This window comes from Rhinolophus sinicus, linkage group LG09 (genome assembly GCF_036562045.2).
Source record: "Rhinolophus sinicus isolate RSC01 linkage group LG09, ASM3656204v1, whole genome shotgun sequence".
NCBI classification, from domain to species: domain Eukaryota; kingdom Metazoa; phylum Chordata; class Mammalia; order Chiroptera; family Rhinolophidae; genus Rhinolophus; species Rhinolophus sinicus.
Window position 1 is genome coordinate 52685902 of NC_133758.1, and position 14558 is coordinate 52700459.

Sequence of the window (14558 nt, forward strand, 5' to 3'; positions counted from 1 at the left end):
CTAAGCTAAATTGTCTCTCCTTCTTACTAACTGTTCTGAAAAAAATCTCAATCAAATATCTAACATGAAACAAATTAATTTAATTAGCAGTTTCTAACATTTCTTTGAGGTCAAGAGTGAAATAATGTAAGTATGATGGTTATTAAAAGGGAAGATCAATTAAGATGTGAAAATTCTGGAGGGTTGGCTAAAAAGTAATGCTTCATAGTCATACCTTCTAACATTGAAAATAATTATGTGCAGAAATATTACTGTGAGAATCACGAAAATATTTCTTAGCCTTGAATTCCTTCTTTTCTAGGTGATGTAATTTGAGGAATAAAGTTTCCAATAATTGGCAAAGTTTCATAGCTCATTATTAGCAGAATTGAGACTTGTTTGTTAGACCTTCAGACCAGGGCCCTAATATTCGCTTCCTAGATTCTCTAGCAGGGGCACATATATTTCTCTGGCAATGTCAAAGCAGACCGCTAATAGCAGGCAGGTACAGTCCCAGGAATGCAGAAGAAGGGAAGAAATAGCAGGACCGGGGACTGCTCAATTCTGCATAGATCTATAATGCATTTCCATGGAGCTTTGGTTCAAAAGTATCAGCTTGTTAAGATTCTACGTTCTTGCTCCTTTTCTGCACCTGTGGCCGAAACTGTTGACCTAGCAGATTTGACCACAACAGAAAACAGATCAATTCTGTGGTTCCAGGAGAGCTGAAAACATTTTAAAAAATAATATGCACTTCAAGGATGATGCTTCGGTCAAGCTTTACCACTGTCAAATGGGTTTTTCCTTCTCTATTCACTGCAAAGCAAGTAAAATGTATTAATTGCCATGCTGATAAAATTCACATTTATAAAAGTCACAGAGCATGTAAATTAGACTGGTATGAATTTTATATTCAAAAATGTAAAAGCCAATAGTTATAAGACACTAGACCTAACTCTATTTTCAAACTTCAGACATATTCAAGAGAAAAAAATTTAATCCACGAATTTCTTAAAAATCAATTGGTAAATATTTCTTTAGCGTTCACTGTGTATTATAGCCTTTGCCAGACAGCTGAAATATCATGATTGGATACAGTTTTACTGTCAGAAAAACCTATTCAAAAATAGTGTATATATTTTTGTATTTGTTGTCCCTTGGTATCCAAGGACAATTGATTCTAGGACACCTCCCTACCCAAGCTAGAAGATACCAAATTCCGAGGCTGCTCAAGTCCCTCATATAAAATAGTGTAGTATTTGCATAAAACCTACACACACATCCTCCCATACACTTTAAATCATCTCTGTTACTTAAAATACCTAATACAATGTAAATGCTATATAAATAGTTGTAATACTCTATTGTTTAGGAAATAAGGACAAGAAAAAAATTATGTACAGACACAACCATCATAGACCTAACTACACAATACACATCAGCAACAACATGATTTTGTTTTTTCCAAATATTTTCAATCCTCAGTTAGTTGAATCCATGGATGGGGAACCTGGAGATAAGAAGGGTGAAATGTATCTGCCATGCTAGGCAGTAAGTTAAGTGCTGAGGCTATCAAAGATTGCACAGGGTCCTTGAATTTGCAGATACATGGAAGGGAAGAGAGCAATCATATAACTAAATACAAAACTCTGTGATAATACGTATGAACCAAGTGCCAGGTGAACACTGAAGAAACAATTCTTTCTGCCTGAAAAGGACAATTAATATGTCACATTATTTCAAAGGTAACAATGAACAAATGGGCACAGAGACCTTCCAGCTCTGACTGGGGGACTTAAGGGGACCAGACAGTCCTCAATTTACGATGGGTCGTGTTCCAACAATTCCTTGGAAGTTGACTGCAAGTCCAAATTATCATCCCAGGAAACTATGCTGCTTCCGATGAGCAAGTCCTCAGAATAGCCTTTAACTAATAACAATGCCTAAATTCTAGAACTACTAATAACACCTAAGATTTATTGAGTATTTACCATGGGTCAGGCACTGCACCCAAGCACTTGACAAGCACTGTCAATCTAAGCCTTGCAACAATCTTCTGACCTAGGTACTATTATTATCAACCCATTTTACAGATGAAACAACTGAAGAACAGAGAGGTAAAACAACTTGATCAAGGTCACACAGCTAGTATGACAGACTAAGATCTATACCTAAACATTCAAGCTTTAGAGCTGAGGCTCTTAATCAAAACAGTATATTTCCCCTTAGATGTCAGAAACCACATAATACAAATAACAGAAGGAGGAACAGAAATAATTTTTGTGTCCTGTTTCCTGCGTGTAAAGCTAGCTTTAGGAAAGATGTGCTACCTTTGGTATTGGAACTCTTCTTGGTAAGCCCCTAAATGTCCAATGATATTATGACCTTCTAAAAAATATCCCTGGAATCTAGACCATGCCTACAACACCATTTAACAACTGTCTCTCCCTATTCAGTTAAAATGTCCATTCTCTCCCAACGAGGTGATAGAAGGAAAATAAGCTGTTTGAATTAACTTATAATAATATATGGACCACAAGTTGTAGTCTTATCTTTCCACAAATATTTACAACTTAAAGGAAGAGACTTGTTACTCTAAGAAATGGGATGGGGAGAGTGAAATGAAAGTGTAATTGGCCAACATAGTGGGGGTACTTCTTCAAGGGGACCTAGTCTGCTCTTCTAAAGTTAAGAGTACTTGGGGATTTTCTCAGTGTCAATTACATTCCAGCCTTATCTCAGTCCTATCAGGCAAACCATCATTGTCATTCCCACCTTCAATACCTTGCTTGGCCAGCAGCCCAGAAAGTTTGTATTCTTGTCCTGGTAGCAAGCAGATTCTTTTCTCTAGTTGATAGATGGCCCCTGTAGCCAGTTCTAAGCAAACACAACTCTGTTCTTCACAAGTCCTCCTTTCAAAGTTTCTGGGTCTATAAACTGCCTCAAGTCTGGGGATTGATTGAGGGATTGATTGAGGGGCAATGGCTCTGTGTTGGTGATTCAAGTCAGACTTTTATTGCTTAGGCTAGAACTCGTCTACTTAGACAAATCAAGCCAGAATTTAGTGGACTGTACATCTATTTCACTTCTAGGAACACCATGATTAACAAGCTAAATGCCACAGGTCTTGGAGTCAGACTATTTTGATTACTGCTTTGACTCCACTGTCCATTATGATAATGATATCCACCCTGTCTTTGGCAATTAAGTGGGCCTCTTGGTGGCCCCTGCCACCCAGAATACAAGTATTTCCATTGAACTTAAGAGATTCCAGTTAAGTGACAGCAGTTCACACTATAATTTCTGACCTACAGAGAAGAGCAAGCACAGAGCACTTCAAGGATGCTAAGCCTCCAGTTACAAATTTATTTCTCACAGTAGTGGTGAAATGTGTGTTCTCTGTACCTTCACAAGGTAGGTGAGCAGGCCTCACGTGATAAACCCACTTTACCATGCCACTCCCCCTAAAAAGCCTTTGGCTCTTTTCCTCTATGGTATACCAAGGCAGGTATGGCATTTTAATTTCATTGGGCATAGGTCACTTTTTGGTCCATGCTTCAGCCAACCAACCAAACTGATAGACCTCTTTCTAACACTTCAAGCTATGACAGTGAATCCAGAATCTCTGCTTAGCGGTCCTGTACCAATAAATTTGGCCTGATTCAACTTTAAGTTCCCCCCACCATTATCCCATACCCTTAACACCCATTCCTACACATATTCCCCAGACTTTTGTCTGTGTAAATTAGAAAGCTTACGCAGTTCTTTCAGAGTGCAGTATACCTGCTCATGGATCACACTTTGTATATCACATTTAGGAGCCTGCTGGTACTGGAGTCTAGTTACAGGTATAGAAGAAAAGTGGGGATGGTGGGGTAGAAAAGTTGGCAGTGTCTGCAAGGCACATTAAGTTATCTTCATCTACAAGAGGCATAGACTGATATTGGTATGCTAATATCCATTCTCTCTTTCTTTATCACTGCAACACTATCAATTCCTCTGTTTTTAGCTGAGCACATTACCAGCCAAAATAAAGATGACATTCCCAGCTTCCTTTGCAGTTAGGTAAGTGAATACTATTATTAAATTCAAGCTAATGGGGTATGAACAGAAGTGATTCATGCAACTTCCAGGTCGTGACCTCAGAAAGTGAAGAAGGGGTGTCCCTTCTGTATTTGCCTCCTCCATCCTTCAGCTTAATGTGGGCATGGGAACAGGATTGAATGCAATACCTGCGAGATAGCAGAGCAACAACATCCTCCTTGGGCATCATAGAGCACAGTTCGCATACCAACTTTGGTTCCCCTACAGCTTGAATATCATGTGAGAGATAATAAAGTTTATTCTGTCTAACACACATTTCCCTGAGAAATCTATATTGAAAAGAGACCTTATGAAGAACAGAATTGCCTTTGCTTAAAACTGGCTGCAAGGGCCATCTATAAATGGGGGAGAAAAGAATTGACTTGCTACCAGGATAGGAACACAAATTTGCTGAGCTGATGGCCAAGCACAGTATTGAAGGTAGAAATGGCAATAATTCCTGATTTTGACTCAGGTAAGGCTGGAATGTAATTGACATGGAGAAAAGCCCCAAATACTCTTAACTGCAGAATAGATTCTGGAGGGCTTTGAGCAGTGGAGGGCACAACTGGCTCAGCACATGGGGAGGATGTAAAGAGGCCAAGATATAGGTTTCAGGTTTTCCAACACTGAAGAACACACAGGATATAAACCCACTGCAACAACACTTCTGTTGACCAAGATGAAAGAGCAAAGACAAACCTAGAAGAACATCTATGAAGGAGGTACTTGATTTGGACAGCATCTGTACCTAAGGGTCAGTGGCACCAACAACATCATTGTAAATGTGCAAGTAAAGAGCAGAGGGAAAACTTGCACTGAGCACACCAGAGAAGGTTGCAGGGAGAAGATAAGGTGCTGACAGAGTCTAACCTAAAGGGGAGAGGGAGAAAGGGTAGAGAGTTCAGAGCTGGAAAAAATACTGAGGGGCGAATCATCTGAGTTTAGATAATAGAATAAATAACTCCCTAAGAGAGTAAAGTATTAGCAACATCTTTACCCCCAGATGTCTGATGAAATTGCAACAGACAGCCAGAACTAACCACACAGATACAACAAATCCATTCTTTTTTATAAAATGTATTTAAAATTTGAAATTCGTATCCAAAAAAGTTTAAATATGCCCATCTATAGTGTCCTAGTTTAATGCAGAACCGTGCCTCCCAATATAGTAAAAGAAAGGAGAATTCAAAAATAGCAGGTTATTAATCAGAAAAAACATCACCATCCTATATGATAAAACAAAGCAAACAAAAATTGTACGTTCACGGGAGCCTGGAAAAACATTTTTTTAATTGCTATTTTATATAGTTTTTTTTTAATACACCAGTAAATAGAAAAAAATGCAAAATTGTATGTTATCACTCTTAAATTTTACAAAGTTATTTAGCTAAATGTTCTATGCCTAAATGTTCTATGATAATTATTGGACAGTTCAAAAATTATGATATTTTTAAAAAGCTGTATGTCTGATGCAGTCTCTCCACAGATATTAATTACCTGACTTCAAGTCTCCTCATTCGTCTTGATCCTGCCATGTCCTAATGGATCTGAAAGGCCAAGTGGAGGGTCTTTTGAATTTGATAAGCATCATATAGGCTTATAGCTCACAGCCAAATATTTTTTAAATGTTTTCCAATACAGTTTTGTATTTAGCCTCAATCCAATAGGATATTTGATTTATTTTGTTTACTCGATTCCAGGTCCATGAAACAACTATTTAAATCTACAAATCTTACAAAATTTAATGTTTTACAATATATAGACTGTATCACTATATTGTTGTTAATCGATTGCTCTTAAATATTCAGGTGTGCTTATACTTTTCTAAGTTCTCCTGAACATTTAAGGAAAAAATTATAATATTATATTTTTGTTACTATGTAACTTCATATACAATTCATTGTTAGTAACATAGGATCTTTAAAAATGCCATATAAAAATAGACAAATAAATAAATAAAATCACATTAAATAAAGACCATGAAAATTATGGCATGGTGTCTGAGAGAAAAGTAAACACTGGCAGTATAGTTCTAATAGGACATATTATTTAACTAGAATGCAACTGCAGATACATAAAATATTAAACAAAGCTGATAAGAAAAATCCTGATAATTAAAAATTCTCCTGCCACTCACACACCAATTTTCATAGCATAATTTGGCTTGAGGAAGGTATTAAATTGTTTTCCTGTAAATCCACGTACACATGTCAGTCTCCTTAGGACTAATGTCACCATCTGTTAGTGTTAATTTCTAGGAACACATTCCTCAAGCATCCCTGCTCTTCTCATCTTAATTAATAAATATAATAATAGTACCCGCCTTCTTGAGCACATGCAGAATGTCAGGCATTATAGAAGGTGTGTGGAGCACACTATTTTACAACCATCCATAAAAGGAAATATTAATATCTCCATTTTACAGGTAGAAAACAGAAACAACCAAAAACAACTCTAGGATCACATAGTAAAGGGCAGAGCCTGATGTGAATGGAGATCCTTTAAATTGCCAAGTCACCACACCCTCCTCTCCCCAAAGGTAAAATCCAAAGCTTCCTGTTTACCTCTGACTATGAGCAGTACACATTGCCTACATTGTGACATACCCATGATAAACTACAAGGTGGACACATGGCTCCAGCTTCCACTGCCCAGTTGACAAAATGATTATGCCCATCTCTGTTTATGAAATATTTTATTTTAGAATTAAACTGAAAATTTCTAATCCTTTTCATTATTACTTTTTCTCTTCTCTGAAAATGATAAATATGATCTACTTATATAAAGCCAAGAAAGTGTGACAGAAAAGAAAATGACTTCAACTGCTGTGACTACGTCCTTCAGTAGCTGAAAGCCCCTACCCTCGAAAGCCACAGCAAAAGAAAGGGGAGAATCTTAACTCTGATCAGGCTTCATTTGTAATTCTTAGGGTATGTGTAAGTGTAATTTCAAAATGATAGATTCCATATGGTGAAAAAACATATTATACAATAGAGAGAAAATTGTTTACATAACCATACCCATACGTATTTCAAAAGTGACTCCATATTTTTGCTCAGATTTTATTTAATCCAACTATCTCAATAGGGAATTTTAGAGATTCTTCCTAGATTTGCACTATTGGATCCAAGTGTGATTTTTCCTCAGAGCACTCATTAGTTGGTTAGTTCTTTCTGTGTGTCACTGTCTCCTATTGTGCTCTGTTCTTTCCTAAGCTATGGTCACTTCATTTAGGGGAAGTATAAGCTACTGATGCTACCATTGGCTCTGCCCCTTCTGGACCAATCTATTTTGTCCAAGCCGGGCTCCCTTCCCCTCCGCTGAAAATGGTTAAGTCAGTGCTTCTAGGCAGGACATTAAGGAAACTCCAAAGAACACTAGGCAAGATGTAAGGAATGGGTCAGGAGCATGTGATTAAAAATATATCAATCCACTTCCAACCCAGGAATAGACTAAATCACATACTTAAAGATGAATTTGAATTTGATAAGCATCATATAGGCTTATATCTCACAGCCAAATATTTTAAAAATGTTTTCCAATACAGCTTTGTATTTAGCCTCAATCCAATAGGATGTTTGATTTATTTTGTTTACTCGATTCCAGGTCCACGAAACAACTACTTAAATCTGCAAATCTTACAAAATTTAATGTTTTACAATATATAGACTGTATCACTATATTGTTCTTAATCGATTGCTCTTAAATATTCAGGTGTGCTTATACAGTAGAATCATGCTAAAAGAAAATAAATGTAAAAATATTTCTAAAGTGCTCAACAATGATTAGATATCATTATAATTATTAAAGATTGCATAATATTAAGGAAAGCTTTGTCTGTTTTGGTTTTTGGTTTTTTTCATGTATTGTTTGAAGGGAAAAACATCAGAAAAGCTATCCAAGCAGTTATAGATAATTTAGGAGATCTTTAAAATTTTTAGTTTCTACTGATGTGGAAAAATCTGTCACTGGATGTTCATTTTGAATGGCAAACAACATGTAATATTACATCATGGTTTTGTTAGGCATTTAACACCCAAGAGTCACATAATGCCTAATAGAGGCCTGATGTCACTCACAGTGTCTCTCTAAATTTCTTTTATAGGGAAAAAGAAATTTTAAGCATCAGATTAAACTCAGTAACAGTTCATTTTTAACATCCATTATTAGGTGAAAATGCTAGAGCATCTCTGTGCATAAAATTTTCAACATCAATGTTAGAGAAATGGGTTTAAAGCGAAATACGTAAGCTTCTGCAAAGTCTTGGCTTTGAAGGCTGCCTTGCCCCGATATAAATAGATGGCTGAAATGTAAAAATCGATTCTAATGCAGACCTTTGCACTGTCCATGCATATTGGGGAAACCTGAATATTTGATTTAGTAGAACCTTGGGAGTAGGCAGACCTGAAAACCCTCTAATAACCTTGAAAACATCCACTTCCTATAGAAATGAGTTTAAATCAGGCCACACCTGCCCAGCCCCCCCTTGTCCCATCAATTACAATTATTAGAAGGCATCATTAACCCTGGGAAGTGGGTTGTCTCTCTTAAGCAGCAGCCAGGAAGTGAGGGGGGGTCAGTCCTCTAGTCTTCCCAGGAGCTCTCCTCTCTTCCAGTCAAGGGGTGAAGTCCAAGGTCCACGCCCTTCACCGTCCCCTAGGTTAGCTTTCCACAAGGGTGGTGGGGCGGGGGAAGCAACAGGCTCTAGACCCAGCAGGAGGCCTCCACCCCCCCTGTAGCCTGGCGCGCGCATACACACACACACACACACACACACACACACACACACACACACACACGAGGTTAGCCTCCCGTCGCTCAGAAGACGCCTAGGAATCCAGAGGAATGAACTGGAAAGCGAAGGTAGTCTAGAATCGTCCGGGCCGGGCCAACTCTGTCTGTCCCGGAATCCAGGCAGCAGGACCGCAGGCGGCCAAGGGGCTGTCATCTTTGAGTCCCTGGAGGCAGATCCAGGAAAACCCCGGCAGTGGAGCGCACGTATGCGTCCTGGGCTGGGAGCACGCCAACCCTTGGGCCCAAGCTTACCGATGTGAACACTGCGCCGGGCCCACGGGGTCCCGGGAAGAAGCTGGGGACAAGGGGAAAAGGGGCCGGACTGAGGCGGGACCACATTCACGGGACAATGGTCCCTGCTCCTCCCGGCGCCCCTGGTAGCCTCCCTCCTCGTGCTCAGGAGCGGCCAGCTGCGGCTCACGCCTTGGGGCGTCTGAGCTGGGAAGGAGAAGCCCCTAGGCCCCACTGGAGGGCAGAACTCCACAGTCCTACTTCAACTCAAGGGCTTTGCGGTGTAGACCACCAGCCATTAGTCGAAATAACAATGCCCCAACCCCAGTGGCCGAGGAGCATCGGGGCAGGCAAGCTGGGTCCTGCAAGAGCCTAAACTCCGAGAGAGGTCGCTGGCAATCAGTGGGTAATCCCTGCTGTCATTTCCCTTAGCTAGTTGTGCAAGTCACTGGAGTGGATCGAGCTGGCAGCAGATAACCATCAACCTAACTTTTCCGACAGTCACCGCAAGCTGCCATCCCGCAGAGAGGAGAGGGAAGGGAAAAAAGTGGAGTGAGAAGGGGGGCGGAGGTGGGGGAGAAAGAAACTGTGGGGGAAAGAAGAGGGAGGGAGATGGAGGGCCAATGGAGAAGAGAGGGCCTTCTGACTCTAGTGCCACTCCACAGTCCTCCTCCCCCATCAGTAATGACAACCACAAATCGGCCTCACACTGAAAGCCCCCTGTCAACTCGGGCACTAGCTTCCATTCGGTGTATAGTAAATGTTGTATATAGTACAGTAACACCCAGTTGCTTTCAATATCCTGCCAGCCCTGAGACAGTCACGGTGCCAGGCGTTTCAGATACACAGACAGTCCCCAGACCGTGACATGACCTGTGAGTAACGCACCAGAAGTAACCTGGCGCTGTTTTCCCCAGTCGATTTCCCAAAGCCTTTTTTCTTCCAACTTAAACCAGCTGGCGGAGAAGTCCACATCAGCTTCCTGGAAGCCGCGCTCCTCATCTACATGCGTGATTATTAAGGACAAAGATCCCCGAAAAATGGTCCTGCCTCGAAACTCAAACGGCACACTAGAGGCCAAGGCCGGCATGAGTGCGCTGGCCCTTCCTGCTCCCTAGCACCCTGCGATGCCACAGACTGATTCTACTCCGAGAACCTTCTCAGGTTTCCGCGGAGGTTCCCTGCGCTGATGTCCCTGAAACCTTTCACTCACTCGTCATGTTAACACCGACTACAAAATCCTCTCTGTAGCTGGGATCAACCCTCAAGAAACACGCTAGAATCCCCCTTTTGAAAGATTACTTGCACAAATAAAACAGCACAGGTGTGTTGAGTCCTCAGCCTCTGGCAAATGCAAATTGGTGGCCTTTTCCGCGAAGGCCACGCTTTCTTTGTAAATACAACTGCTACTTGGTAAAAGGTTCTGTTTTCTAGCTCTGCTGGGGGAAGGGGAAAGTAAGGCGCTGCCAGTCATTCTTAGGAGTGGGATCGAATCTAAGAAGCACCGTCCATTAGAGAAGAAACGCAGAATCTCTCACTTCAAGCACGCTGCCAGTGTCTTTAAGACCTGACGCCCAGTTTCTTTAAACACCCTGCCAGCCCTATAGAAAGAGATCCTTGACTGAGAGTCCATGAAGCTCTCTTCTGGCCCTCCCTTAACCCTCACCAGTCCCAGAAAGTCGCAATTCAGCTTTCGAATCCTTTAAAGACCTGAAGACCCGGCGCCTGAAGGGCGTAACTGGGTCTCAGTAGTCTGAGAGCATCCCAGCACTTTGTTGCAGGGGCTTTTGTGGGAGTAAAGGAAAGTAACTAACTTTAGGGCACTGCTTCCCTATACTTCTCCCTCCTTTTCTTTTTAGAATAACCGGAGTCCTTCAACTCTTCCGTCACAATTCTGGGATGTGGGGGAGAAGAGATGGCTCTGTACCTTCCGGATGCACAGTGTGCTGTGCGTCTGGGGACAGAGGGAGAAGGGGCCCCCGGCAGGATCCTGTACTGCACCGAGGAAGGGAGTCTACAATCGTTTTCCAGCCAGATCTGTATCCTTTTTGTACAAGTCAGCATTCCACGAAAGATATTCCACGTGAGACTAAATTCAACGCAGTCTCCAGCACATGCCGATCCGGTCTCCCGGACTCTGCAGCTGGACGGTTGAGACCCTAAACGTGCGCCCCAGCGCGGGAAGTGAAAGGGCCATGCTGTGACACTCAGGACAGCACACGTCTGACGCCTCCAGCCCCGGGACCCTTACGCGGACTTCCGAACCGAGTCTGGAATTAGAGCCCTTAACTTTGAATTGTTCGGAAGCCCACCCCCCTCCCCAGGCATCCCCTTCACCCTCCCAAGTAACCTCAGTGAGTGGACCGCACTCACCTACTGTCAGGCAGATGGGGAGCAGCAGCCTGAAGATGAGCCCGCACACCACTTCCGAGGCCATCGCTAAGGTCAGGCGACTCCGAGCAGAGGGGAGAGGCTCAAGGGTCCCTAGGACTGGGGCGCTAGGCCCGTCCCCCCTAGGGCCTCCTGTGGCCTGCGGCTCGCAGCCGCCTGGGCATCGCCTCGACGAGGGCCGCCGCGCGATCAGTTTCGAGTGCGCGCTCACCGGGCTCTCGGCCGCCCCTCACCCAGCTCTAGGTAGCCCCCTCTCCAGACGCCAGAACCCCCACGGCCCGCCCATGAAGTGTAGGCTCCCCAATCCAGCGGCTGCGACTTCTTCAGCGGGTGGCCGGGACCCGGGCCGTTCGCGGGGGCTCTTTGGGAGGGTCCGGAGGGGGCGGAGCGAGGAAAGGGGGCGAGAAGGGCGTACTGTCCGTTCGCCTGACTCCCGGGGCGTCGCTCTGGGGCGGCAGGGGAGCTTTCTTTGCTGAACCAGGTCTGAAGCCGACGTGCCTTGGCTGCGGGGCTCCCGCCCTTTGCTCAAGCAGCCTAAGGCGCGCCCCTCGGCCCGGGGTCCTGGAACTGCCCGCCGGCTCCGAGTGGCGCCGCGGCGGATCCCCGGGCGGCAGTGCGGCTCAGCCTCTGCACCCCACAGCTTCGAACCGGAGAGACCCGGGCAGGAGCAGCCAGGCGTGCAGAACCATCCCCGACAGCACGGGACTGGGCTTCTGTTATTGGTCCGCGAGTGGCGCTGCAAGTCCCTTTGTCACCAGAAGAAATCGTGCGAGCCTGAGTAGAACAAGAGGAAAGCGCACAGTGAGTGGGTCAGGCTCCAACTTCCTTCTCCACGGCCTCAATTAAAAAAAAATAAAAACCCAACGTCGCCCGGATGCCAGCGTGCCCCCTACCACTGCGGCGCAGCCTCGCCCTGACGACGCAGCCCTCGCTACCCGGCGGGCGCTCACCGTTCACTTCACCACCTTCAATGAAACTTTCGAGGCCTCACTCGGGGACGAGCTTGCCCCCGGGCCAATGGAAAGGCGGTTCCAGAGCCGGCGCGCGGGGAGCCCGCCCCTGCGCGGCTAGCGAGGCGGGCGCAGTGCACGGGTGCGGAGGGCAAGCTTGCATCCGCGGCGCCCGCGTGGAGGAAGAGGCCCCGCGCCTCCAGCCGGGTGTACTTTACACGTTCTCTCGCCCCTGCACCGTGTCCTTCACTGCTGCTCGCTTCCCCAAACCCGCAACTCTGCTGGGTTCTGTCATTCTGCAGATACCTCCCGCACACATCCTAGCATCCTGTCTACGGGGTGTGCCCCCTGAGCTTACCCAAACCCAGAGAAGTATTTAATATTCAAAGCAAAATGCACAGGCGCAGCACGAGAGTAGTCAGGGGCTTGAACAACTTTGTAGGACTGTCACTCGTGTTTGGACCACACTTCACTACTAGCTTTGATTAAGAATAGAACCGGAATTAATACAGACCAGTGATCCTGTCCGTCTTGAACCTTGTGAGAAATTTCAGTTCTGAATGGGCTCTGGGAAATCCCAGGTCTCTCCGAGAATGGGTACGTTTTCAGATGTGCATCCACTTTGTAAATTTTGAAAAATCATGTTTTTGCCTTAGATTGTTTTGTTGCTTGTCATGGCTCTGGGGAAAAGAACTTATTATTTCCAGTTTCTCCTAATAACCTCCTTTTTCTTGTTCTCTAGGTAAGATCTAGAGAAATCTGGTTCTAGCTGGGAGAGGTCAGTGTTCCTCCGTCTCGCATTTCAAGATTATCCAAGAGTGGGGGAGATGTGCTGGAGCACTTTGGGATCCTCTGGACAAGAAGGAAAATGACTTTCCGATCTGTAGAGAGGGCCATTCAGAACTAGCATTTCCATCAAGAGAACAGAGAAGGAAGAATTTGACTTCCACTCTGCACCAGTATCCTGGGCTTGTGTTGGTTGGAGACAATGGAAAAGTCTTCTGATGGACAGTATGCAAACACTGGTTCTGTGTTCACCTCTCCTTTTTGAGATGTAGTAATCTTGTGTTTTGAGCTCATGCCTTCACAAATTCTATGAGAATGACTGTGAATTACTATGATTATTATTATCATTATTATTATTAATGAAGATTGGAGGCAGCGAAATCATCTGAAGACACCTCGAAACAGACCATCTGGAGCCCTCAAGAAGCTTAGTTATTTAAATCCCAAAGGTAAGTAGAGCTAAAGGAGATAACAAGTAGGGCTAAAGGACATAACAGGAACTTAATTTATCAGCAAATTATTGACTACTATCAATAATTTGTGTTTTGTAGAAGTGTGACATAAATCTGTACCCATTTCCCCATGAGCCTAGCATTTTGTTCATAGGTAATTCATTCATTCTATCATTTCACCTCTCTCTCTCTCTCTCTCTCTCTTATCCAGCCCCTTACAACTTGTTTTGGGGACCTAATTAAGAGGTCCCAAAGCCCTCCTGTATTTTAAATAATACTGTATCACCACATGAATCCTCAATATTTCTGAATATTTTGTCATGATTTTGGTTGGCTTCACATATTAACAATTGTCTAGATTTCTGCAAAATAACTATGTTGGATGCCTAAGTAGGAGATGCAAGAATCCCAGCAGATAGGTGATCTTACCACATATACTTCTTGTTTTCTCTGCCACATTGTGTGCCAATTTAGCTGTTTAGTTTTTTAGAGATTTTAACACCTGGATATTACTTTTGATCTTACCAACACATATATCGAAGGAGAAGTTTCAATTGTCTAGACTACACCTATATAGAGTTCTCCATCCTTGCTGCATGTTACAGTCATCTCCAGCCCACTAGGATACTGATCCCAGTGTTCAGGAGCCCTGCTTGCCTAGTGACCATCCTTAGTCTGAGCATGATCTTGTCCGACACCTGATATGAGGGAGGAAATGCTTCAGGGAGAAAATAAACTACATAGAATACTCTGAAATATATTATTTTGATATTTGATGAGCACCTAAAGCATATGACCATAAGTTCAGCACAGGTAATAAATTAAGCACCAGTCATCCTGTACCTCTCTGCATCTACTTGGATAAGGATGTCTTCTCTTAATCATATTG

General features: G+C 43.5%; 1 protein-coding gene across 4 annotated transcripts in view; it reads right to left on the reverse strand.

The window, feature by feature from the left end:
* The window catches only part of PIEZO2 (piezo type mechanosensitive ion channel component 2), a 436624-nt gene extending 424141 nt beyond the window's left edge, over positions 1-12483 (reverse strand). Inside the window, exons 1-2 of one of the 4 annotated variants that reach the window (XM_074340377.1) lie at positions 12375-12467; positions 11464-12255 (exon numbers count right to left, since the gene is read on the reverse strand). In XM_074340377.1, coding sequence (XP_074196478.1) covers positions 11464-11527 — 64 coding nt within the window. In that variant the 5' untranslated portion in view covers positions 11528-12255; positions 12375-12467. Of the gene's footprint in view, positions 1-11463 lie in introns of all 4 variants that reach the window. The other 3 variants (XM_074340379.1, XM_074340380.1, XM_019713452.2) reach the window with 3 other exon arrangements.
* Positions 12484-14558: the final 2075 nt, after the last annotated feature.